At 52.6% G+C, this 26713-nt stretch overlaps 1 protein-coding gene across 2 annotated transcripts in view; it reads left to right on the top strand.

Moving 5' to 3' along the window:
• The window catches only part of ASTN2 (astrotactin 2), a 318226-nt gene that overhangs the window by 170457 nt on the left and 121056 nt on the right, over positions 1-26713 (top strand). For both annotated transcript variants that reach the window (XM_066201587.1, XM_066201588.1), the window contains exons 12-13: positions 12149-12315; positions 14322-14510. In XM_066201587.1, coding sequence (XP_066057684.1) covers positions 12149-12315; positions 14322-14510 — 356 coding nt within the window. The remainder of the gene's footprint in view (positions 1-12148; positions 12316-14321; positions 14511-26713) is intronic.

Here is a 26713-nt window from a genome sequence, read left to right as displayed (position 1 = left end):
GTGGGCGAGAGGATGTGTGTGCTGGAGGTGGACTTCCTCCAGTCCTTGGGCCTTCAGAGCAAATCACAAGTGCTTTAAGGACTGCAGGGGAGCAGCCCAGGTGCTCAGAGGAGCTCCCTGGAGGTGTCCCCAGCCACTGATGCCAGAGGGGTTTTGCTGTGCTTCCAGGTGGGAGCTCAGCACCTCGCACAGCTCTAACCCATCTCACTTTAACATCAAAGTCATCCCTTCCCTGCCGGAGGAGCCTGTGTGAATCCAGAATGATGTGCAGAGACACAGGACAGAGCCTTGGGAAATGAGGCAAACCTGGAGCAGCCCTTTTGTCTGTTGTTGAAGCCCCTGCCCGCCAGGAAGCCACGGTGACCCCCGAGGGGGTCCAGAGCTGTCACCCACTCCAGCAACCCCTCAACCCCACATCCATTGCCCCTAAACCCCTGAAACCCCTCATCCCACTGCGGGCAGGGCCTCCTCTCTGCATCCCTCCCATCTCAGCAGAGACAGGAGGTAAATGTCTCTTTATTTATTGAAGATGTTTGTACACGGCAGCTGGGAAAGGTCAGGCTGGAGCCGTGCTGTCCCGGGGGGGAGGCCTTTTCATTATCCCCCTTCTCAGGTTGCTTGTTAAAGCCATTTAGCATGACAATCTGATGTGTCACCAACAACCTGGTGCCATCTCCCCCTTGCCGCTCCTCTCCCCTTCCTCCTTTCTTTTCCCATTGCCTTATATTTTTTTTTTCTTTGTCCCCCTTTCCAGAGACCAGCTTCCTTTTTAGTTTTTTGGGGTGTTTTCCCCCTTTTTTGGGGTGTTATTTTGCTCTGAATGCCAACGTGCTTTGCCCAGGCACTGTCAGAAGCAATCAGGGCTCTGATCACCTCACGCCTCTGGGAAGTGATGCCTTTAAAGTCAGGATATATTAAGATAGAAATTGTCAATAAATTACAGACCTAGTGCTGGCATGTGGAGAGGCAGAAAAGGAAAACTGTGTCGCTTGGGGAAAATCCCCCCCAGCTTCTGTAATGCCTAACTGAGGCTGTGTGCAAAAAGAATGGACCATGGACAGTGAGAGGAGAAGGGAGAGGCAGCAGGAACATTCTCCTGGAGGGCATCTCCTCCCCGAGAGCTGTGGGTGAGAGGTGACACGTGGGGACAACGGGAACCCCCATCCTACACATCACACCAGGCTCCTGGGGCTGTGCATGCCATGGGGACAGGAGAGGGTCTCTCCCCACTCTGCTCTTCACCCCTTTTTCTCCCCACTGCAGGAGCATGAGGCTGCTCTGGCCTTCCCCACAGCTCCCAGCCTTGGGGTGAAGCTCCCCAGGGCCAGCCTGAGGACAGCAGAGCTGAGGTGCCCAGGGGGAGTGTGGGGACAGCCACAGCCCCCAGCCCTTGTCCCCCTGCTCCCCTTAGGACTGACTCCAGCCCGTGCTGCTCCCCAGCTCTCCCAAACCTGTGCAGTGCTTTGTTCTCATCACCTGTTGTCGGTCCCTGGTGAAGGAGGGGCATGAGGAGAGGTGTGGAAGGAACCGTCCCCATGTTTCTGACAGTGCTCCATGGCCATTGTCCGGGGAAAAGACTAATGGGTGGGCTGGCAGCACTGCCCCCAGCCCTGGGTGGTGCTCATCGTGCTGAGTGGGATCAGAGGGGCCGGGAGAGGAGTCTCAGAACTCACACAGGCTCAGTTTGAGACATTCTGGTACTTTCTTTGCCCATCCCTGTGCTGCCCCTCCTCATCCCACTCCTGCTCCTGGAGCCTGCTGGGTGTGAGCTGGGCTTCCAGTGCAAGAAGGGATGGGGTCATGTGCTGCAGATTTTCAGGGATGTCAGGTAGTTTTGAAGCTGAACTGCTGTGAACTCAATTTGCCAATTTGGTAAGTGCTATGGGCAATATCGGGATGTAATTTAATTAAGCTATCCCCTTTTTATAGAGTTCAGGGAGCATTTGCCTACTAATTTTAGCACTAGGTTTGCTCCAGCTTTACTCTGGACACAGATTCACAAATCATGACATGTTGTTAATCTCTACCAGTCAACAGTTTATTAATTTGCTGAGGACCACAGAAGTATATAATCAGTGGTTCATCAATCAAGGCTAAATCCAACAAATGTTCCAGGCAGGTACTGAGCATAAAATATACATGCAGCCTTGTAAGCAATTAATACACCACAGAGCTGGAGCCGAGCGGCTCAACCAGGGAGCAGCACAAATCTCAAAGATTTCTTATTCCTTTTACATATAATCATCATCTGTTACCAGTTCCTTCATGGCCTTAATACGGCTTCCAGTAATTCTGGGAGGACTGGGATGCATTTATCTCTGGGTTTTTAGCAGTGTGGGCTCTGCCATTACCTAATTGTTTGGCCTTAAAAGGTCTCGGTTGAAAAGTCGAGGGCAGATTGCTCGCAGCTCGTGCTGGAGTCTGGCGGAGTCTCCTTGGGATGATGATGCAAGGGAAAGAGAATAGCATTTTGCTCAGTTAAAATCCTACCTTTTAGGCATCATCTGAAGACCCTGAAGCCTCTCCAGCAGGGTTCCCACCCACAGCTCCCCACCTGCCATCTCCTGCTTTCCCATGGGATCCCTTTTTTTCCCCCTCATCTCATGGTTTTCTGTCAGTTTTATGTGTACCCAGTAGATGGCATGAGTGCATAAAGGGTTTCTGCAGTTCTTTTCTTATCGGAGGGCTTTTATTTTTATTCAGGTGATTTTAAGAATTATCAGCCGCAACCTTGCCAAGACCTTGGCATTGCTAAGTGGAGCCTTATGTCTGAACCCTAACATAAGCAAACAGCCCCCAAACTCTAGAAAACCTCCTTCCCATGCTGCTTTTTCTTGTTGCACTCTAGAACTGCTGATGGATCTGGTCAAGCTGTGGGAATTTCCCAAGAAAACAAAATCCCAGTGAATTTCTCTGAATCTGGTGACTCTGCACGTTGAGTCCAGTGTGTGTTTCGTGCCATCTTGCAGGGATCACAGCAAACCAGGAGGAAGTGTGCAAGAGGAATAATTCAGACTATATCCTATAAAGGAAATATTATAGATCTTTTCTACTGGCACTGTGGTAGCTGCACAGCCTGGAGGGAGGATGCTGAAGGAGGGGAAACGCTTAACCCTCATGTGTTGGTGATTTATAATTTGAGATGAAAACCTGTGAATTGGCCCTGAGAGACTGAAGGAAACACCTGCATCGTGGCTTCAATTCAGGTTTCCCCAGCTGTCTCTTAGATTGGCTTTGCTCCCTGGTGCCAGTCCTCTCGCCCACCTGAGGAGAAGGAGGGGGTTGCTTCTATGTGCTGTGCTGTGACCAGGTGCATTTTTGAGCCTAGAAAGGCAGGATTGCAACCTTATTGAAAATAAAGAGGGGTGAGGGGGGTTTTTTGTTGTTTTTTTTTTTGTTTGTTTGTTTGTTTTGGGGGGGTGGTGGTTTGGGGGTTTTTGTTTGTTTGTTTCTGTTTGGTTGTTTTTTTCCCAAAGGAATGGAAGCTTTGGTCTCAGCACATGAGCTGAGCAGGGAGGTGCTCTGTTCTCTTCCAGTGCATGTTGGGCATCCTCAGCATCACTGCAGGAGGAGGCAGCAGCAGGTACAGATGTCTGAGCCCCGTGGTGCCTCCCAGGATGGGGTCTCCTCACTGTGAGGACCACCTGGAGAAGCAGAAGGGCATGAGCTGCCTCTCTGGGGGTGGGGAAGGCAGCTCGAGGTCCTAGGCTAAGAATTATCAGAATTAACCCCTTGTTTGTTTAAGGTGTGAGAGGCCTGACTGCAGTAGCAGGGGCAGGTGGTGTGGTCTGATGGTTCTGCAGCACCTGTGTGCCTGCAGAGGTTGGTGAGGTAGTTCTTTATGTCACCTGGGAGTGCCACAGGAGCCAAGGATGCTGCAGGCAGATGTGGAAGGGCTAAAGCATGGCTGTGCTCCAGGAGCCATCCCACCTTGGGAGAGGTGTTGGCAAGAGCTGGGAGAGCCCTGCCCAGGCTGGTGCTGGGGTTCTGTACAGACATGAAATCCTGCTCATCCTCACTGGCTCCCCTCTCACAGGCTCAGGTCCCTCTGGCAGAGATTTATTTCTAGTCTGAGCAAGGAAAAAAGTGCAGTTTGCCTACGAGGATGATCTGAGCTGTTGCTGCCTGCCATGGTGTGGTCAGCCCATCAGGGAGGAGGGAATTTGTCTGGCTCAGCAGGAGGGAGATCATCCACCAGAGAGTCACTTAATGAAGTGGTGGCCTGCGGTGACACTGCTGTGGTGTTGGTCCCGACCTCTTTAGACACAGAAGGAGGAGAAATTTGGCATGGTCCACACAGGCATATGAGCCTTAGCACAGCTTGTTTGGGGCTAATCCTTCCCTTGCTCTCTCCCACCTCAGGATGATGGGCTGTTCCTCACTGCTGCAGAGTGTGGAGGGGAAATGACTTAATTTAGGAGTGTAACCGTTTTGGGGAGAAATGGGATTAGAAATGAAGGAGCAGGGCAGTGCCTAGTGCTTTTGTCTCCTCCTTCCAGCACAAGTCACCCAGAGGTGGCTTAGGGACCATGGAGAGATGCTTTGGAATTATGTGGATGATGCTGAGAACTTATTTTCCTGGGGAGAAATGGGGTTTTTGGGAGTTTCAGCCCAAACCAAAATGCTGTGCAGAAATGCCTCACATATTTGAAAATTCCAACATTCTTTGGTTCAAAACATTTCCTTTTTTATAAAGGAGAAGGGAATGTTTACTTCCATCATTATCATCTGGAGCTTTGTTGTATATTACTTTATCCCAGTGTACAGCCTGAAATAAAAACAAAATTAGGTGATGGAAACCAAAACATTTCAACCTTGTCAAAATTAAATGCTCTCCTAATTTCCCAATGAGTTTTGAGATGTAATTGATGGAATCCCACAAAGCACTTAAGCTTCATCAAATCTGCATTTTTCTGACAGACAATTGTTCATTGAAAAATAAAAACTTACCCATCCTTGCCTTGAGAGGCACCTAGCTAATTATGGGAGAGATGCACACACCAGGGAGGGAGATGAGGAAACCAGTCTCTCCTAATCCCTTCCAAGTCTCTCTGGCTCCCTGGAGCAGGAGTTGCCTCTTTTTGCACATTGTGGTTGGAAGCAGAAGCCCCCTGAGCTCCACAGCAAGCCCCCCTCCAAGGAACCTGTGGGTTTGGATTTTATCTCATTAATCCAGGTATATACCTGTGATGAAAATGGGATTTGAGGAGGAAGGAGAAAGAAGGGGTGGCAAAGGCTGTTGGGGCCAGAGTTGGTGGTGGGTGGGAGCAAACCACCCGCCTGCCTTTGCTTTCAGAGGGGGTTTGCACCTCGTGGGCAAGGGGCAGCTGGTTTAAAAGCAAGTGGAATAGCTCAGGGAGCACCAAGGTGAGCTGGAGGTCTCTGCCTGCACAGGGAAGGAGTAGTTTGGATGATAAAATCCCTGTTTCCTCCAGCAGTGGCTGTTTCAGCAGCATTCCTTGAGGGCTTGGCTGGTTCCCCTCTGCCCCTCACCAGATGATCACACCTCACTGGGATGCTTCGTGTGCTGTGGTCACAGCTGGCTTGGGGCTTTGGGATTGGTTTGGGATAGAGGATTTGTTGTGTAGTGTCATGGCTGGGCTGCACCCTGAGGGGTGAGTCAGGTGGGGCAGGGGGTGAATTTCTGTTTTCCTGAAGGTTTTTGAAGGTGCCAGCTTCTGCTGGGACTGAAAATGCCCTGGCAGGCAGGGGATCCCAGCACACCCCAAAACGGGCTCTCGGTGACTTCTGGAAGGAAAGCAGATCTCCTTGCTCCAGGAACACTTTGTCTGTGTCCACGGCATCCCACCAGCTGCTGGAAACAAATCCCTCTTTCCTGGAGCTGAGGTGCAGACATACACAGAGTGACTTGCCTCAGGGGGTTCACTGGAGTGGTGGCCAGAGGGGAGGAGATGCTGCCTCATCTCCCAGGGCTTCCGTCTCCCCCACGCATCCCCCATCCCACTTTCACACAGGGACCAGGCTGAGAAGCACAAGCAGCATGTTCTTGGGAGCCTGCAAGACAGATGGGTTTGATTTTCTAAGGCTAAAATAATGATTGATGATCTTTAAAGGGAAAAGGAAGCAGGGGGATAGGAGGGAGGGGGGAAAGAATGGGAAGATAATGACTGTTATTTCAGAAAACAGTTGTAATGTTCCCCTCTGGGAAGGATGTTCCCCCCTCAGCAGGGTGTCAGGAAGGGCTCTGCCACAGCTGGGGTTGGTGAGGACATCCCTGCCCTGAGGAGGCTCTGGAGAGCCCTTCAGCAACCAGCATTTTGGCCCTGTTTTATCAAAATATTGGGGGAGGAGGGATAAGTATCACACACAGAGACTGAGCTGCATACAGCCAGGCTCTGTCCTCCTGCTGCTGCTGAGCTCTGCTCACCAGGGGCCTTCTGGGTCAAGAAAATGAAGACAGAATAAGCTAGAATTTTCCAAATATATATATATATATATATATGGACATGGAGGGGTTTACTGCATTTGTATCATTTCTGAGCTCCAACAAGCAAATAAATGCATGCCAGTGCATAGACAGGAGCTCATTAAAATGCTGCCACTTGCTTGTACCTCAGCAGTGCCTCGGATTAATGTTTTTGTCTCACGCCGAGGAGGTTCCTCGGTGAGGAGCGAGGATGCCTCGGCACCAAGGGGGGTCATTAGGGCCTTTGGAAATGGTCCTGAGTGCTCTGTGGCACTGAGCCACCAGCTGATTGTGCTGCCTGGGGCCAGCAGGGCTGGGGATGCAGCTTGGGGTCCTGGGTCTCCCTTCTGGAGGCATCCAGAAGGGAGGATGGTTCCTGGAGCAGCCTGGGAGTGGGGTTTGGTGGCTGATTCCTTCCATGGTTTTAAGAGCTGGGGGGATTGATTCAGGCTCGTCTGTAGCCAGAGCATCACCTCCAGAATCTGACACAGAAGTCTCTGACTAGGAGGCTGCTTTGCTGAGAAAACAGAGTGGAATAACAAAAACAGGGCAGTTTAGTCTCTGCAGAAACACTTTATTAAGTATTCTGGTTTTTTAAACTTAATAACGGAGAAGAGGAGCTGAGCTGAGCAGCTCTGGCAGGCAGCTCAGATGGAGGAGAGTGGATGTGCTCCCATCAGGGGGATCCATGTCAGTAATGATTGCCTTCCAGTGACCCCTCGCCCGTCTCTCAGCTAATGAGCTTTGCAAACGAGAAAGTGAGCAAAGGCTCCTTTTTTACTTTACATGAGCAGGGACTTGTCCAGCTATTTATCTTCCTAAGGCACGATCTCGCGCAAGTTCTGTTGTGTGCTCGTGTTCCTTCCCCCTGAAGGTGGTCCTGCCCCCTTTGTGTTTGCTCTGGGGGTGCTGGTGGTGGGCAGAGTGCCCAGTGCTGGTGGCAGGAGTGGCAGGAGGCCACAGGGTGCCACACTCTGTGCTGGGGTGACAGCAGTGGGCACAGGCATCCCAGTTTGTTCCAAACCACAGCCCCTGTGTATCAGTGAGGCTGGATCTGGTGTATTCCCAGGGGTGGCTGTGGGCATGTGGCAGCAGGCCCTGGCAAATCTGCCACTCCGTGTCACCTTGGAGATGTCGTTTAAAAGCGAAAAAAAAGCCTGTTTCGCTAAACAACAGATAAAAATAGCACTTCCTATTCAGCACATCCATTCCCTGTGTGTACTCAAAATTCATTTGCTGACTGCGATGACAGGAATAAGGAGCTGTGTGCTCTGGGATGGGAGGGGATGGGCTGGTGTCCAACTGTGCCATCAGCCAAACCATGTGGAGCTGCTGGTGGTTCCTTCTCCTCAGACCCCTTGGGAGCAGCAGGGTCAGAGCATTGCAGCTGAGGGTCATGTTTAGCCTTCAGGGCCCGTGTTATCAGTTCTAACACACAGCAAGAAAAGAAAATTTTCTTTTCCAATGCCAAGGGCAATTTTCAGGGCTGTCTGTTGGCCCAGAGAAATATCAGTTCACTTCTGCATAGATGGAGTGGATTTGCAAGACCGTGGAATTATATTTGTATGGTAACAGCTTCTGCTTGGATTTTGAGCAGACCGTGAGCTGGAGTCTCCCCTACATCTCTTTCTTTCCTCTCCATAGCACAGATTAGGCACCAGACCCTTTTCCCAAGCTCTGAGCTGTATTTCCTGGTCAGATCCACAGGGAAAAGATGGGCTGGGAATTGGAAGTGAACACACGCAATACGAGTCTAACGTGGTAAACCACAAACAGCTTTTTCTTTTGAATAACTGGGTAACTGTGTGGGATCACTTCACTTCCATGGCTACATAAATCCCTGCCATGTGTGGATGAGGGGTGTGCAGAGCTCTTTGACCAGGACCTGCTGGGGCACTAGCTTTCCTCCCACCAGGGTGGGACGTGCCACCCGTGCTCGCCCAGACAGAGTTATTGACCAAGCTGCTTATTGATTTTGTAATCATTTTCCAACAGAGCCCCTCGTCCTGTGTCACTGCCAAGGCAGATGGCAAATTGAACTGCACCTAAATTGATGAGGCATTGATTAAAACTCACCGTAATTATTGGTTCTCTGCTGCCCAAGCCAGGCAAATCAATGTCAGCAAGAACAGGTCTGCTCCTTTACAAAAGCACAGTGAACACAGGGCGAGTGCTGGCTTTCCAAACCCAGCCAGGAGCCCAAGCTGACCCATCAGGGAGTCAGGATTAGCACAAACCAGCTTTTTCTGTGGTCATTTCTGACTCCTGTGGGCAAGAGCATAGTTGCACTCAAATGGACTTCAGTTTTCCCCCACTCTGATCTACTGGTGGGACATCCCGATGGGAAATCCTCTGCTCCAGGGACAGGGAGGTGTGTTGCAAAGATTTATAAGCTGTGGCTGTCCCAGGAATTACCCAAGGCCAGGTTGGACAACCTATCCTGGGATAGTGGGAGGCATACCTGCCCATGGCAGGGGAGTTGAGCTGATTTTTAAAGTCCCCTCCAACCCAAAGCATTCTGTGATTTATTGTGCTCAGTAATTGCTTCATCCACCTATTCATGCCTGCAAAACCCTCCATGGAGAGGCTGGTGTTGCCTGGCCAGAACTAATTGCCAAGTTTGCTGATTCCCCTGGCTCTCCTGAGCAGGGACACATCCCATGTTTTCACATTGGCTCCTGAAGCTTTCCGTCCCTGGAGAGCTCCATGCTGCAGCACAGCAGCTGACTGGAGAGCCAGCTCTGCTCTGAGCAGGGATGGATGTGGAGAGACAGGAGGGCTTTCTTTTTCAAATGCTGTGCTGTGCTATTTGCCTGCTGTAATTAATGAGTATTAGGATGCATAATTATGAACTGAAAGGAAACATGTTTCATGGTGGTTAAGAACCAAAACTGGAGGAATATCCCAAGGGTGGCCTCAAGCAGAGTAGGACGAAGGGAGGGAGGGCTTTGCTGACCCACTAACCCAGTCACGGGTAAAGAACCATCTTCTTCCTCTGTGGGCCAGAGGAGGTGCTGAGCTCAGCACATGGATCTGTGCCAAGGCAAGAACTCCAAGTGACAGCGCCAAAAAGCCGTGACCGATCGTCTGGCTGTGGTCCTGCAGCTCCTGCTGCCTTACAGTCCCATCCAGCTGCCTTCAGCACCCTGGAGGATCCCTCAGGAGCTCCAGAGGGAACGTGAGCAGAGCCTTGGCCCCTCCATCCCTGTGGATGTGAGAAGAGCTGCAGAGGGGTGCACATGGTGAAGCAGAGATGCTGTTTGCAGCCAGACCTCCCCGTGTCCTCCAGGGAGATCCTCTGTGCCAATTTGCACAGCTCTGCCCTTACAGCAGGGCCGGCAGACAAGGAGGAGTGCATGGGAGATAAGAGCTCTATCTGCAGGTTCACAAACACTCTCGTCCTACTGCTGTTTCCCCGGCAGCTCCGGGGCGGTGAAAAGCACAGATTGTTCTCAGTGTCCTCTCCTCCTTCATTATTCTGTGTGTGCATCTGGAAAGCCTCCTGCTCCCAAGTCTGCCGCTTCCTGCTGCTAATTCCAGAGCTGTGTCTTTAGGATGCTGCCTGCTCTGCAAGGATGGGCAGCAGACCCAGACCCCTCTGCTGCCAGGATCCTTGGGATGGAAATGCCTTGTGCCTTCCCTTCTCGCCTTACCTGGGGTCCCCAAGGATGGTGCTGAGGTTTGCAAGCTTCAGAGCTGAGGGCACAGGAGGCAGTGAGGGATCCGAGGGACACAGAGATCAACACATCCCAGTTGCTGCAGGCAGGACAGAAGCACTTTTGGTGCTGCTGCTGTAGGGAAGTGGCACAGGATTTCTAGGAGGTGGAGAGATAGATGGGGATGGACCTTATAGCGGGGTAGGACAAGTGTGATGGCTTTAAACTGAAGGAAGGGAGGTTTAGGTTAGATGTTAGGTTGAAATTCTTCCATGTGAGGGTGGGCAGGCCCTGGCACAGGATGCCCAGAGAAGCTGTGGCTGCCCCTGGTTCCCTGGCAGTGTCCAAGGCCAGGCTGGACAGGGCTTGGAGCAGCCTGGGATAGTGGGAGGTGTCCCTGGCCATGGCAGTAGGGTTGGAACTGGATGGTCTTGAGAGATCTCTTCCAACCCAAACATCCTAGGATTCTGTGATGGCTCAGGGTGGGCCAGGACCCCCCAAAGTCCCATTCTGCTGTCCCTATTTACTTCTTAAGTAGCCAAGAGTGAGCGAGGCTCAGCAGCCCCTCTCCCGTCAGGACCCTGCTGGTGTCAGTGAGTGCAAGGTCCAGGGTCTCCTGAACTTTCAATAATATGTACAGCATTTTGCTCACATGGAAAATGGATTTTCTTTTTTAAGCACGAAGTATAGTGGTTTCATAACCTTTCTTCTGCCTGACAGAGGCCATTTATAACCTGCCTTCATCACTGCCTGGGCCATCTCCAGTCTAACTCACCTTCAAGAAATTCCATAATGCATTTTTAATTGTGAGCTGCTCCCAGACAAGATTTTTTTTTTTTTTTCAAGGATTGGTCTTTTTGCTGTTGTTTGTGTGCATGTCTGTTTGGTGAAAAGGGATAAATGACAAAAGTGGAAGTGTGCTTTAATCTGGGTGACAATTTATCGATCTGCCGCCTGCTGGCTTTTATCTTTTGGGGCAAGGAAAAACAGCTGGGGAACTGGAATTAGAAATTAGAAATTGCTGACCTGCCTGGCTTGGGTTGGGATGGATTTTTAGGTCATTCCCAAACACTGAGATGATTCTCTGGGTTGGTCCCAGGTGTTGAGGTGTTTATTTCTGGCTTGCACTGGATTTTTCTGCTTTTTGGAGGAACAGGGAGAAAACACAGAGGGTTGCCACGTTTTGCCCTGCACTGGCTGGCTTGAGGCTTTATTGCCTTGTGATTCTGCTGCCTCAAGGATTTCACCCTCTTCCAGAGGGAGGATGAGGGGGCAGGCATTGACAGCATTGCCCCGTGGCCCTTGCCCCTTTCCCAAGGGCTGTTTGAGGTGATGCAGGGTTACCCCATCCATCACTCATCTCCTTCAGATGTAAAAGGAGGTCAGCAGCACCAGCTCTGGGGTGGGCTGTGTCCTGGGAGGCCACTGAGCAGGGAGGGGCTCCAGGGTGGGGGAGGACACACATGTGACTGTGGGAACCTTTGAACCCCTCAGGGAAACACCCAGGGCTTTGCCCTGGAGGAATGTATCATAGAGTTTCCTCACCTAGGCTGAAAGAAAAGACTTCCCCCACGGTGCCCTGCAATACTACCTTGATCTACGTCAGTTTTGCTTTTCCCCGTATATCCCTACTTCTGGTGGTTTCTCCTTTCCCTGTTTCCCCACTGGTTGTGGTGTGTGGCTGTGGTTACAGGGTGGCCTGCCCCTGTGGCCCCTATAGGGCGCTGCCCTTTGCCCTGCCCCTGTACCACCCCTTGCCCCCACACCACTGGTTCCTGACGCCACACTTTACCTTGTTCACACCTTGGATCTGGGTCTTCTGCTCTGATCCTTTCAGTGTGCTGGATGTAATAAACCTTTGCTGGAAGTTATCACACAAAGGCCCTTGTTGCCTCTCTCTGCTGAGCCAGCCGTGCTGTGTGCGGTGTGTGGACTTGTCTGCTTTGCCTGTGTGCCTCCCCAAGCGGCTTTCCAAGAAGAGACGCCCACTGGGGGAAGGTAGCAGCAGCCACCATGCATTCCCACGTTGGTACAGGTGACCTTTGTGTGTGTGCTGTCCCTGCAGTGCCCCGAGGACCTGCGGCCCATGAAGGATGGCACCGGCTGCTACGACTACTCCAAAGGCATCGACTGCTCTGATGGCTTCAACGGCGGCTGCGAGCAGCTCTGCCTGCAGCAGACCCTCCCTCTGCCCCACGACCCCTCCTCCAGCACCATCTTCATGTTCTGTGGGTGAGTCCCCTCTGCTCAGTCCCCTCCAAGGCTCCTCAACGAGCAGCCCCTTCCCCATCTCCATCCCTGACACCTCCTGTGCCACCCAGCCCAGCCTGGAGCTGAGTGTCCAAGGAAAAGGCTTTTGTTGGAGCAGACTCCCAGCAGGGAATAGAGGCACCTGGTTTTTCCTGAGGGAAGTGTGAGGAGCAGTGTGAGCAGATGCACCTTCCTTCTCTCCCCCACTGTGTGACAGTACAGTTTGATCTGTGACTCACTGTGAAGGGACCCAAAAATTGTACATTGTGTGTTGGAGGGGAAGGTGTAGGATTTGTTTAAGAAATACTACTTTTAAAATTTACTTCTTTTTTTTTTTTCCCTCCCCTGTGCTTCCCTTAAAAATAGAGTCTCATCCCTGATTTTGGCCAGGATCTTATAATCCTCCACAATTTAGCATTTTCTCTCAGGAAAATCTCCCTGGCTGCAGTGTGCTGGAGAAGGAGCTCAGTGATTATCTGGCTTTATGCTGCACAGCTGCAGCCATCCATCGCCTGCCCCAGCCCCACGGCTGCTTCACACTCTCAGGCACACTCAGGAACCTACTCTATGTCCCAATGTGACAGATTAGGATGAAGAAGGGAGGAAAAAAGCCCTTTTGGAAAGAAAATGCCCACAAGCAAGAAGGGGAGTGAATTCCTAGCAGTAACTCTGAGGAGCATCCATCAAGTCCCGATGCCTGCAGGTGCAGCAAAGACCTCATGCAGCTCTGACCGCCTGGTCTCTGGAAAGAGCAGCCCAGGGAGCTCTGCCTGTGCCAGCTTCTCCTTTATTTATCCCATTTTTGCTGGTTTGTTGTTTTTTTTTCCCCTCCACTACCTTTTTTTTATTATTGTTTATCGGCACAGAGTGACTGAGTCACCAAAACAGAGCACGTTTTCTGCTCCGTGCCTGCAGAAGGGGTTGGAAATTCATGTGGCCACCAGCAACCTTTGTGGGGAGGGTCTAGAAGATCTTGGGACATTCCATGGTCTCCACCCACACCTGCATGAATCTGCATTTCAGCCTTGCATCCCCAAGGACAGAGACTCTTTCCCTCTTTTTTTTTTTTTCATAATCCCTTTTCAAAGCTGAGCTGCTCTTTGGGAACAGGCAAGGAAAAGTGTGACAGACGGGTGGGAGTTCTGCTTGCAGTAAAATGCAGTAGAGGAAGGGGAGAGGGGAGCAAGCCTGGGTAGAGCTGGGGTTGGTGTTACAGCACTGGGGCTGTGGGGAGGAAGGAGTTGGGAGGGAACAGAGGTTTTCCAGTGAGGTAGGAGCTGATGAAAAGGCTGGTGGAAGAGGAGGAGAGGCAGGATGGCACATTTACAAAAGATTCCACTGAGGTCTCCAGCGGCTGGAGTTAAATCACATCCCTGCTGCCTGCCTCAGTTTCCCTTCCTGTCGGTTGAAGATGAACATGTGAATCTTACCCCGAATAGGCTTGAAGGTGGGATCAAAGAGCAGAGGAGCAGCCAGGCTGGAGCTGCTTCCTTGCAGGAGGGTATTTCTAGGTGGAAGAAGGGGCAGGACTTTGATTTTGCTTTGCTGTGGCCTGGGGAATGTTTGTGCCCAAGCAGCTGACACACAGTGGGCTCAGCTCTGCTCTCCAGCACAGGGGGAGCCCCAGGGAGGACAGCATGGAATCATGGAATGGTTTAGGTTGGAATGGACCTGAAAGCTCCTGTTATTCCGCCTCCTGCCATGGGCAGGGACACCTTCCCTCAGACCAGGGTGCTCCAAGCCTCACCCAACCTCACTGCAGGCAGATGGGCCGTGCTGCTACAGGAAGGAGGGGAGTTGGGAGCCAAGCCCCATTCACTGGTCACCCAACCCGGCCAGGACAGAGAATTTGGGGTCTATGACCCTTCATGTGTCCAAACCACTGCTGCAGGTAGTGGTGGGGCTGGGCTGGGCTGGGCTGGGCAGAGGCTCGTGGGGTGGGCTGCTCTGTGCCTGGCCCCTCTCACGTGGGCTGTGATGCCCCACAGGTGTGTGGAGGAGTACAAGCTGGCCCCGGATGGGAAGTCCTGCCTGATGCTGTCTGACATCTGCGAGGGCCCCAAGTGCCTGAAGTCGGATGCCAAGTTCAACGAGACCCTTTTTGGGGAGATGCTGCACGGCTACAACAACAGGAGCCAGCACGTCAACCAAGGGCAGGTGTTCCAGATGACTTTCAGGTATGTCCTGGTTCTGCTCCTGGTTTTGGGAATATCAGGGTGGTGAGATGGGACTGAGGTCCAGTGGGACAGAGCCAGCATCTCTGATTTGCTCACAAGGGGAAGAGAGCAAGAGGACAAGGAGCATCCATGGCTTTCCTGCCTGCTTGTCCTTCCCTCTGGCAGCAGCTCAGGACCCTCCTGGGCCAGTGTCTTGTCAGGATGAGACACATCCAGCTGTGCTCCATGAGCCTTTCTCAGGAGTGTTGCCTCATCTCTTTCTGAACACTGACGCCTTCCATCTCCACGATATCCTGCAACAATGAGTCGTTTGATTGTGTGTAGTGTGAAAGGGCATTTCCTTTGCTGTGTTTTCAGCCTGTGCCAGCTGGTTTTATTCAGTGCCCCCATTACAGCACTGGGAGGAGCTGTGGATATAGCATGATAAATAATGTAAATGAGCTGAAGGTAAAAGCCTTCACCTTGCAGGGCTCAGAGGGGAGTGTGCTGAAGTCAGGGCTGTCAAGTGAGTTATTTAGTTATTTTTTCTTCAGGTCTTCTGAATGCAGCTGTGTTTTGATCAGGTGTAAGCCAGGGTGGCTCTGTGAGTTTCGAAGCAGTAGCACTAGTCACAGTCAGGAGAGGGTCCAGCCCACATCCCACCCAGACACAGCTCTTCCCTGCCCAGCATCTGCTTCTTTCCTGTTCAGGCACCAAGACCTCATTGCTGCCTCTGATTTTAGCTGGAGCTATGGGTCCTCATCCCTGCTGCCCACAGAGTTTTCCCAGGTATTTTTGCCCAGCTGTTCAAAACTCTCCTGGCTGTGGATTCAAGCTGAGCTCTGGCCCTCTGCTCTCATGATGACAGAGGCATTACAAGCTCCATCAGCACAGAGGTGCTGGGAAAGCCACAGCCACAGAGTGCTTGGAACCAGCAGAGCTGCAGATTTTGCTGGAAGTGAGAATTGACAGGACAAAAAGGCAATTTTCCCAGTAGATTCCTCTTTGCTTTCTCACATTATAATTGTCAGTGGGTCCATCAGAGCAGAGCCAGGGCTGCAGAGATGAAGTTTGCCATGAGCTGCTGGGTCTAAGGGATGGTTTGTTGCTTCCAGGTAGAAGATATATCCCTGTTCTGAGGGCTGAATTCCATCTGGAAAGCACACAAGGATTGTCTGTGGGGCTGGTTTATCCTGAGGCACGTGGTCTCTGCAAGCTTTCCCCTCTGAGGGCATCCTGAGCATGGCAGGTTTGGGCAGTCCTGAGCTGGACCAGGAGCAGTGTGGAAACCAAGGTAGCTGGGATGGAGAACAGCTCCAACCAGGTAGTCTATGCAGAAACCATAAACCTGAGACCATGGGAGGCAGGATATGGAAATTAGGATGCTGATGGCATCATTCCAAAATAGGTCATGTCTCTGGTTCTCCGTTGGTTCAGGACTTTTGACATAAAAAGTCATGTCCCTGTCCCATGTTCAGGGTTGGATTCTTGCCCTCACATAACCTTAGATATTGTTAAGTTAGCCACACCCCCGGGTCTTTGGATATTGCCCTTTGGACCATGTGGTCTCTGTGTTTGCTATTTTACCACCATTAAAGTTCTATTTTTGGGCACTCCATCATTCCCGTGCCATTATAATTTGCCACGCTCTGCCCGGCCGGACCAGACCTGGAATCCCAGTGCTGGCTGTGTTAGACCAGATCCTGCCGGGGCTGCCCTTGAAATAAAACACCTGAGATGTTGGAATGGCATCTTCCAGGGGCCAGAAAGCACTCCCTGGGGCTCTGCCTGACAGGCTCTGTGGGTAAAAAAAGGGCTGTTAGTCCTTCCCAGGTTTGGCCCCACTCCTGCCGTGCTGGCCGGGGTGCGCAGTGGGGAGAAGCTTTTCCCAGTGAGGAGCTGTGCAGTGACAGCCAAGTTCCTTGTCACACCCAGGGGTTTCAGCCTCTTTAGTCCCAGGTGTAACAGCAGCGAGGGGCAGGAGAAAGCAGGTCTGGAACAGGAGCAGCCTGCCAGGCTGCCCATGTGGTGGAGGCTGTAGCGTGCGATGAAGTGGCTCCGCAGAGCTGGAAGCCTGGAGGGAGGCAGCACATCTTGCTGCAGAAATGCTTCCAGCAGCCCGGAAGGTCAGCACAGCTGCCCTTTTCCCATCTGAGTGTAGGCTCCAAAAGCACCAGGCAGTGATGAGAAGGGCTCAGTTCCCTGCGTGCAGTGTCCTCCCCCATGGCCAGGCTGCCAGGGGTGTCAGCGGGTTACGGTGTAGAAGCACCATTACATCATCTCTTAACAAGGGAAGAGAAGGAGGTTAATGGAGAAGAAATTATTAACTAAAAGATGTAATTTGCCTCTGATTTTCATAGATATTCAAGAACCTCTCTGAGCATTAAGACACCAGCTGTTAGAGAAGCCCTTAATTTGGTGCATTTGAAACATAGCAGGAAGCTGCCTAATACTAGGGATTAAAAGCCTGTTTCTGCGAAGTAGGAGCAAGAACCTGCTATCAGAACAAGGGGCTGAGTATTTTAGAGGGATTTATGACTGCTGGGATCCTTTAGCTATGCAGATGTGACAATCTTTTGAATGGTGTCTGCTTCCCATGTCGCCACATCTTCAGTGTCTTTAATAAATAGGATATTCTCAATCTGCCAGGCATGTCAGCATGGGGTTGGGAGGGAGCCTTTGTGCTGGGAAAAGCTGCCTTGCACACCCTGGCCTGGGCAGCACTTATCAGTTACTGCAGAATTTCCATCCCCTGGGGGTCAGGGAAGTCTCTTTGCCACCTGAGGGGCTGCAGCACTGATTAATTAGAGTCTCTGCCCTTCTGGTGGCTGCAGAATGGGCCGGGTTGGAAGGAACCACTTTGGGTCATCCTGTTCAATTGGAGCACAAGGCACAGGATTGCATCCAGGCAGTTCTTGAGTAATCCAGTGAGGGAGACTCCACACCCTCTGTGGGCAATCTGTTCCAGTGCTTGGTCACTGGACAGTGAAGAAGTTCTTTCTCATGTTCAGATGGAACTTCCTGGGCAGCAGTTTCTGCCCATTGCCTCTTTCTGGGCATCACTGGGAAGAGCCTGGTCCATCCTCTTGGCACCCTCCTGGCCATGCTCAGCACATCAGTGGGATGTATCAGGTGAGATACGGAGAAATCCCAAAGCAATGATGCCTTTATGGTATGTGACCAGCTGGGAAGGCTGGGGATGTGCAGTGTGTCCTTCAGGACACAGAGCACACATGGCTGTGAAGATGTGGCAAAGCTTGGAAGGTCTCAGACCTCTACAGTCAGTTCTGCTTCAGACTTTGCATTTCCCCTTTATTAGATGTCATTTTATCCAAGGGTCTCAAGCATTTATCCAAAGACTTCAGTTGTGTGACTAAGGAGATGGTGACACCCAGGGGATGGGTGGAGGAAGCAGATACTGGCTGCTGAGGCCAGTGTGCCCCAGGAGGGCTGGGCAGCAGCTGGACTGGTTCCTGCTGTGTGCCCCACACATACTCCAGCAGTGATGGAACACCTCGTTGTGCTGCCTGGAGCCTGTCCCTGCTCACATGGCCCTTTGTGCTGGTGCCAAGGACCCCTTTCCTCATCCATCAGTGCCAATGAGGCCACTGCCCAGCAGGATGTGAGCACCACAGCATCCCTGCAGCTCCACTCCAGCCACCAGGAGTTAGGAGCTCTGTGGGCAGCTTCTCCTGTACTGAGGTGGCTTAATAACCACTAATGACCTCTGTGGAGGTTGGGGTGCTCCACTGCTCTGTTGGACACGCCAGGATCAAGGTTCCAGCTTGGAGGAGTGCACCATGGCATCACTGCTGCTGCTGCCTTATTGCAAGGATTTAAATCAGATCACTCCTCCAGTGATGCTGCTCCTGTGCAGTCCCTTGTGAGCCTTTGGGAGGGGACTGAAGAGGGATCTGCCATCAGCCACCAGAAATCTCCCTTGGTCCTTCCACTGCTGAGCCAAAAGCACATTCAGAGCTGTCTTCTTCTGGGCACCCATCTCCTTTCCTTAATAAAGGCTGTCCCCCTTGGCAAAATGCTCTGTGAGGTTAATAAGTAGGTGGGGTTGGAGCTGATCTATTCCAGTCGCACCCTCTGGTCTAGCTGGGAGGCTCAGCAATGGCTGCAGCTCACTCAAGACTAGATTAGAACGATTTTCCCCCTGTTGCCTCACGGTGGGGCAGAGCCTGAACTCTGTGCCGTTCCCAAATCACTGAGGAATTATTTTCCAAATGGGTTGTTTGTTCATTCTTTATCTGTTTCTGTGCCGTCTCTTTGCCATGAGGGAATAGATATTTTTGTTTAAAAGCTGTTTGCAGTTTCAGACTGTTGCTTTTATGCCATTAATATGGAGAAATCCCAAAATACTGCCCGTGGAGCCAGCTTTATTTGCTGGATTATTGCTGCATGGCAAATGGGATGTCAGGGCAATGCATGGCAGCTGGGAGCAGCTGTCTGCCCTTACCAGAGTCCCTTCTCCTGGCTTTTGCTCCAGCTTGGCAAAGCCCCAGGACACAGGAACATCCACACAGCCCCCATTTCATTCCTCCCAGCAGAGATGCAGTGAGTCCAGGGAGTTTTGAGGTGTTGAGGGCAGACAAGGGGCCAGAATGGTTTGGTGGTTGGAGGCACGGAGAGCATTCATGTTGGTCCTTCCTCCCTGCTAAGCACCAAGTGGTTTCCCTTCTCCATATCCAGGGAGGATGGAGGATGGATCCATATTTTTGGAGGACTCAGGGCTGCTGTGCTGTGCCGTGCCAGGCGCCTTCCTGCAAATTGGAATCGCCCTTCCCTCTGCAACTCAGTCCCTGCAGGATGCTGTTCCCCCCATTCCCACTTATTAAACAGGGCTGCTGCTTCTTTCCAGCCTTGGGGAAGGGAAGGGAGCAGGCTGGAGGTGGTGCTGAGGTGCCTGAGGTGTCAGGGGGGCTGCAGGCAGGGATGGGCACTGCCCCAACTGCTTCCAGCAGGCTCTGCCTCCACACAGCTCCCTTCATGCTGTCAGGTCACTGGGATGATGTGGGGAATTGTCATAATATTGATGTTTGGCCAGTTAATTTAAAATCTGTCTCCTCTTCCCCTCGATCGTTCTCATCCCTTAACAAACCAGCACAGTGGTAGCAGGGTGAGCTGGCAGCTCAGTGCCAGCCCTGCCAGGGCTGTTTTGGGAAACATCTCCACCCATGCGTTGTTCACCTGCTGCCCTCCCACCCGTGGGTGCTGCCAGGGACTGGGATGGGGGCTCCGCTGGGTGCAGCATCACATCTGGGTGTGAGAGGCTGGAGGGGCTTTGCTGGTGCCCCTGGCTGGGAGCTCACAGGCCAGCCCTGGCAGGGACATCCTGCTTCCCCCTCAGCAACACGACTGTCACGTCTGTAAGTGGTTAAATTAACACCATTTCCCTCCTCCCTATTTTCCTCCCTCTCTTTGAAACCTCCAAGCACAGGAGTTATAATTGTGCTGTTTATTATTCCCGTGCTGGCGAGCCCAGCGCCAGGCAGTGCACCAGTGCCTTGTTTACCTATTACCCTTCAGGCCAGGATAATGGATGGATCTCTTTTCCAGTGGCTGCCTTCCATTTCATTCATCTTTTTATTGTTTGTTGCTGCAGTTCTATTACCTGTTCACAACTTTGAAACCTCAGTTAGGCTAGTTGGAAGCAATGATGTCTTTCCAAGCCAGGCTAACGCCTCATGCCGTGGTCCTGAGCAGCAGCTAAGGGGTTGTTTGGAATTTAGCAGCTCTGTGGAGGTGGGATCTGCTGTGGGATGTATGGGATGCTTCAGAGCCCACAGACACACACTATTTTGGGCACATCTTCACTGGCCAGGCTCAGCAGTAAGGTTTTTTTTTCCAATTCAGTGTATAAATGACTAATGCAATTAGCACAGCATTACATCAGCTAGGTCCCTGTTGCATCCCATTCCATTTCAAAGTTCTCATCCCACCAAAAAGGATGGCAGATTGTGTGGCTTTGAGCTGATGTTGCCCAGTCTGCAACCATGTGCTCCTGCAGCAGGCTGGGAGCATTTTTTATTCTACAGAAACAAAAGCAGGTGTGGTGTCAGACAGTGCAGGGGTCCAGGATGGAAGAGATGCTCTGTAGCAGAGATTGTTCAAATACTGGAGGTTCTCAGAGTGGTTCTGCTCCAGGTGCAGGTAGGATTTAGGAAATGGGCCCTCACATCCTTGGTGAACACGGACATGGCCACTGCAGCCACCTCCTGCTCCTGCTGCCCCATCCCAGCCCTGGATGTGCCTTGGAGCTGCTCCATTTCATTCCTGTCTGTGCAGGTCACAGGATGACCTCACAGAGAGCCAGGCTCTGCTGTTTGGTCACTGCCTGTGAGAACCCCACTGCTTCCAGCATGTGCCTCAGCCCCAGGGAGAAGGAGGAAGAGGAAGAGGGATGGCTGCAGTGGAAGCTGCCCCTGCAGCCAGAGCCCAAAACCAATTGTACACCCATGATTGTGAGATTTAGATGAGGAAGAAGTTACTCAATCAGAGGGTGGGCAGGCCCTGGCACAGGGTGTCCAGAGAAGCTGTGGCTGCCCCTGGATCCCTGGCAGTGTCCAAGGCCAGGCTGGACATTGGGGCTTGGAGCAGCCTGGGAGTGTGGAAGGTGTGGAAGGGGGTGGAAGGCTCTTACAGACACCAGCACAGTCCAGAGCCAAGGCACTGCTGTCAGAGATGGTGCCAGCACCCACGGGAGCTGATGGAATGTCAGCCACGGGCTTTTCCTGGCTCAGGGACCAGAACTTTTCCTCTCCCTGGCAGCGGAGCTGCTGCCCCCGCTGGGAGGGATGCCAGGGAGCTGTTCCTCCCCCCACACCCCTGCTCCCCACTCCCCCAGCCCCAGCAGCGCCGGTGCCTGCGCAGATGTTTGTGTTCTCCGCAGCTGACGAAAATATTCATTATCTTGTTAGCGGCTGCTGCGGCGGGGGAGGCGCAGATTTGCATTCCCACAGCTGATCCCGCAGCACACGCGGAGCTGCCACGCTGCAGCACTAATTGGGCAGAGCAGGGCTGTGCCCAGGCAGGGAGCTGTGCAGCAAGCAGTGCCAGGGCCATGCAGCATGGAGGACAGGAGGAAGATGGGAGAGGGATGTGGAGGAAGGCAGAGTGCCTTGAGGCTTGATCTGAGTGTTGGCTGGGTTGGGAGGCAGTGAAGAGCAGTGCTGGTCCCTGGGCAGGGTGGGAGCAGGCAGGGGGATCCGAGTCTGGGACTGCTGCTGAGGTGTCTGGGTGTGTATGGCAGGGTTGTGTCTCCTGGCTCTGGAAGCTCCTTGTGGGATGGGAAGTGCAGGGTCTGGGGGAATGCTCATGCCTTGGGAAGGTGAGCTGGGACATGGGCTCTTCCTGCAAAGAGCCTGCCCTGCCATGGTCAGTCCACACTCTTGTCCCCTGACCCATGTCCCCACACGGCTGTCAAGGGGTTCCCTGAGCTCGTCTGAGTCCACCTTGGTGGTGACACCCATAAGGATTTGGGAGAGAGGCCAGCAGTGTGCCCATGTGACTCAGAAGACCAGTGGCATCTTGGCTTGTACCAGTAATAGTGTGGTCAGCAGGACAGGACAGTGATTGTCCCTCTGTACTCTGTACTGGTGAAGGGCACCTCAAACCCTGGGGTCAGTTCTGAGCTCCTCACAAAGAGAAGGACACTGAGGTGCTGAAGTGTGTCCAGAGAAGGGAGGGGAGCTGGGGAAGGTTCTGGAGCACAAGTCCATGAGGAGCAGCTGAGGAAGCTGGGGGTGCTTACCCTGGAGAAAAGGAGGTTCAAGGGGAGATGCTGAGAGGTTGGTCTCTTCTCCTGGGTGACAAGCAATGGGACAAGATGAAACAGCCTAGGTTGCCCCAGGTGATGTTTATAGTGGATATTTGAAAAATTTCTTCACCAAAAGTGGTGTCAAACCCTGGCACAGAGTGCTCAGGTCAGTGGTGAAGCAATACCATCCTTGGAGGGAATCAAAAGGCATGTGGACGTCACACCTGGGGACATGGTTTAATGGTGGCCTTGGCAGTGCCGCATTAATGGTTTGGCTCAGTCATCTTAAAGGTCTTCTCCAACCTAAATAATTCCGTAATTGTACGGACAGGAGAGGAGGGATGAGAAGTTGGCACTGGGTTCTTGCAGAACCAAGAGCTGGGCTCTGCTCCCCTCCTGGGTTTGGCAGAGATGTGGTGACCCACCCCCTCGTTGCCACCGCTCCCTTCACGGTGCCCAGCACTGCCAAGCCTGCCTTCACTGTCCCAGGCTCCCGTGGCACCCAGGAGCTTTCCCCTTTTCCTGTGCTGTGGGGAGTAGTCCATGGCATGGTCTTGCTGGCCTGCTGGCCTTTCCCATCTCTGACTTTTATGATATTAATTATAGCAGTGTTACTGCACAGTTAATCTGCATTATTAAGAGATGTGGTGGAGATTGGTTTTATAATAACATCTCAGATTTATGGAGTACCTTTCTTCCCAGGGGGTCCTTATTGGCTTTAGAGCCTTGCAGAGAGGAATTGCTGCTTCTTCCTTCCTTATCTCACAAGAGCTGCAGCTGCTCCTGGGCCATGGCAGCTCTGTACCCTCTCAGGACACATGAAAATACAGGTTATGTTCAGCTGAAAAGCAAGAGGAGAGTGAGACAGGAGGGTCTGAGGCAGTAAATTGTGATCACACAGCTTTGGGATGTGACAGCAGCATTTTCCCATTGTTGTATGGATGCTGTGTTTGTCCCCATTAGCGGGGCTGTGGGTTTGGGCTGCTCACACCATGGAGCCCCTTCAGTGTCACCTGCAGGGACAAGGCTGACATCCAGCAGCCCGTCACTGCTCTTCCTTGCTAGTGCAAGCGCTGGTTGATGGAGATTCCCCATCCAAGGACTAAATCAGCTTGACATTGCCTTAGCAATGCGAATCCTTGCTCCAGGCAATGCAGTCAGGAACAGTCACCAGCGTGGGGACATCTGAGCACTCCACAGCTATGCCAGCTGTCGAGCCATACCTGCTTCCGAGGTAGCAGCAGGGCTTGGCTGCAGTCCTCAGTGAAGCAGAAAATCTTGCCTTCCTCTTTCCCATCCCAAGTGTTCTCTCCAGAGGTGGAGGATTTGCTGTTCTTCCTGTTGTAGTGCAGCTCGTGACTGCATAAACCTGAAAGCAAGTGCTGGGTTTGGGCCCCATCAGTCGTACCCAGTGTCCCAAAAGTGGTGGGCAAGCTATGCTGGGAGCCCGCCTGTCCCCTGTGGCATAATCCAGATCCTCTAAATCTTCCTCTGCACCTGGTTCCTGGGCAGTGTGACCTGGTTTGGATGCTGGTGGCTCTGTGCAAAGGAAGGCTGGAGCAGGTGGTGGGGACAGGCCCTGCATCCCTCATCCTTGTGCCCCAGCAATGCTCTTTGCTGTCGTGCTCTGCCCCTGCCTGGGCTGCAGGAGGAGTGTCCCGTGGGCTGCTGCCTTCAGTCACAATTCCCTGGAGATGAAAGCTCGAGGTGTTTGTGCCTGTTCATTTCTCCCCCAGCACAGGCAGGACAGCCTGCGTGCCTGGCCCCGGCTTTCCAGGGAACCCTGCCTCTCACCATCTGTGCCCGTGCCTGTGGGCAGCAGGCAAACATCTGGGAGGTGTGGCAGCACTGCCACTTGTCATCAGGCAGCCGGGCTGCGATGGCCACAGAGCTGGGAGGAGAAAGTGCTGCAGGCACCTCACTGAGTCCAGGACTGGGGCTTGGCTCCTGGCACCACAATTCCCTGGGAGGGTGGCAGGGGGTGAGGTCACTGCAGGTGCTGTCACCTCACCCTGTGCATAGTTTTGTGGTTCTGTAATTAACATCACACACAGAAACACGACTCTGCAGCTGCAGTCACAAATCCCAGCTAGTTCTCCATATGCTCTGGCTGCCTGACGGTGCTGCTGCCTGGGGAAGTGTCCCCTGCCTGGGCACTGCCTGTCCCTGTCCCTTGGGGACACCAGGCTGGCGATGGTCCCTGCTGGTGGAGCCATGGGCAGGCCAAACACCCTGCATGGGCACTTCAGGCAGACCCTGGGGTCACCCTGGGCTCGGGATGGTGGCACAGGGATGCTGGCACAGCTGGAGCCCACACTGGTGTACGGGAGGTCTGGTGTGGTGGGGAAGTGGGAGCAATAACTGCACTGAAATGACATTGTCAGAGTGCCAGCATATGAAATGTGTGGTGGTATTGCAGCCCTGCCATTGCCTGTGGCTGTTTTTCTTCTGCTTCTAATGACTAATAGAGAGAAGACAAAACAATTTCTATTAGTTTCTCCCACGCCGCAGTGGGTTTCTTATTTTCCAAACCTCATTAGAGTTTGTAATACCATGGTGGTAGTCAAGAGCAGTCCGAGTCACCCTGGGGGGAGAGAAGAACCGAAGAGATATGATGTGCAGCCCAGTATTAACACTGCTCCTGGCTCATTTCCAACGTCCCTCCTAATTCCTTTCCAAACCTTTACGCCTTATCTTCATCTTAAAGGTTAACAATGAAGCTTAGGAGAGGGGAAAAAAAAACCACGAAATGTTTAAGATTTCAAATTGTTAAAGAGAATGGATGTGTGTGCTGAGTGGAGAGCTGGGTCTGAATTTACATTGGAAAGGCAAATATTAATATTAAAAGGCTGTGCTGGTGCTTCCCAGGGCACCGCAGCTGGGGTGTGCGTTTCCCTGGAAAACTGGGGCTGCTGGTGCACAGAGGAGCCACTGGCTGCAGGATGCTGTGCCCAAATCCCAGAGGAAGTGGATGCAAGTCAGGCACCAGCCTCCTTGGCAAGCCCCAGGGTAGCCCTGACTCCTCTGGAGTCAGTGGGAGTTTGGCGTTTGTTGTCTTGTTACAAACAATGCCAAGGAAAGCTCCAGGTGTGGAACTGCTGGAGCAGCACTGGGGAAAGGATTGCAAACAGCACCCAAACAACCTGTGGGAGAGGATCCACAGCCTTGGCTCAGCTCAGCGCTGGAATCAGCACCCACAGGACATGTCCAGCCTGGCTCCGGCTCTCTCAGCTTGGACAAACCATCCCCATAGGGAAACTGTGCCCAGTGGCCACAGCCTGGTGGGCAGGAGCTCCATGAGCTGCTCCAGCAGATCTGTCTGTCGTCTTCTCCATCAAATAGTAAAAGAGCTGGAAGCCGCTGAACTTATGGGAGCTGACAAGGTCAGAGCCTTTGGCTGTCAGTGATGACAAAGCTAATGGAGGGAGACACCTTGAAGAGCAGAGAGATGGAGCAAGACATGGATCCTCCTGGCAGACTCTGAGCAGCTCCAGCCCCTTGCAGATGGGCAGATTTCTCTCCACCCAAGGTGTTGGGGATTCCCCAGGCCTTCCACTCATGGAGGGATGGCACACAGCCCAGATGTGTCATGGTGGCCCTGATACCTGGCTCTAAGCTCAGGACAAGGCTGCTGAACCACTGTGAGGGTGGGCAGGCCCTGGCACAGGGTGCCCAGAGAAGCTGCCCCTGGATCCCTGGCAGTGTCCAAGGCCAGTCTGGATGGGGCTTGAATAAACCTGGGACAGTGGAAGGTGTCCCTGTCCATGGCAGGGGGTGGAATGAGATGGGATTTAAAGTCCATTCCAACCTGTTGGAATCACAGATCTGTGATCCCATGATTTGCTTTTCTCCAGCCACGGGGGTTTCTGAATGTTGCTCACAGCTTTTCCCTCTCTCCTCTCAAGCAAATTCCTTTGTGTTCCCTGTAGAAATGGCTTCAGGAGAGGATGCACTTTTTCTCCATGATGGTGAATCATGAACCTCATGTTCACTCTCAGTGCCACAGTGGTGGGCACCACTGGCTGAGTTTCCTTCAGTGCTCTGGGGGGTTGCTGGGCCTGCGTGGCCCTGAGAAGGGCTGTGGTATTTGGGGGATATTTGGAGATGCTCTGTGGGGAAATCCGATTCAGTGCTGGCAGAGCACAGTCCTGATGGGAATGGGCACAGGAGCTCCCAGCCCCACGGAGGGTTTGGGGCTCAGTCTGGGGGGTGTGGAGGGGATGGTGCTGAGCAGCAGCCATGCAGACACCTCACACCAGCCCAAGAGCTCCGGGGCTTCCATGCCCCAGCGCTGGTGTGATTTACCTCCTGAAACGCCTCAATTTAAATGCTAATTCTCCCCGAGCCAGGGGGTAAGGCAGCTATTGGATATTGTCAGGCTGTTTATTGCTGGCACTGAAGTGGGACTCGCTGGGGACGTGGATGAGCAGCACAGGGACAGGAGCAGCACAGGGACAGG

This window comes from Chamaea fasciata, unplaced genomic scaffold (genome assembly GCF_029207755.1).
Source record: "Chamaea fasciata isolate MVZ Bird 193981 ecotype frontalis unplaced genomic scaffold, bChaFas1.0.hap1 SCAF_20, whole genome shotgun sequence".
Taxonomy (NCBI): Eukaryota; Metazoa; Chordata; class Aves; order Passeriformes; family Sylviidae; genus Chamaea; species Chamaea fasciata.
Note: the sequence above shows the minus strand (reverse complement) of the source record. Positions and strands in the feature narration are given on the sequence as shown.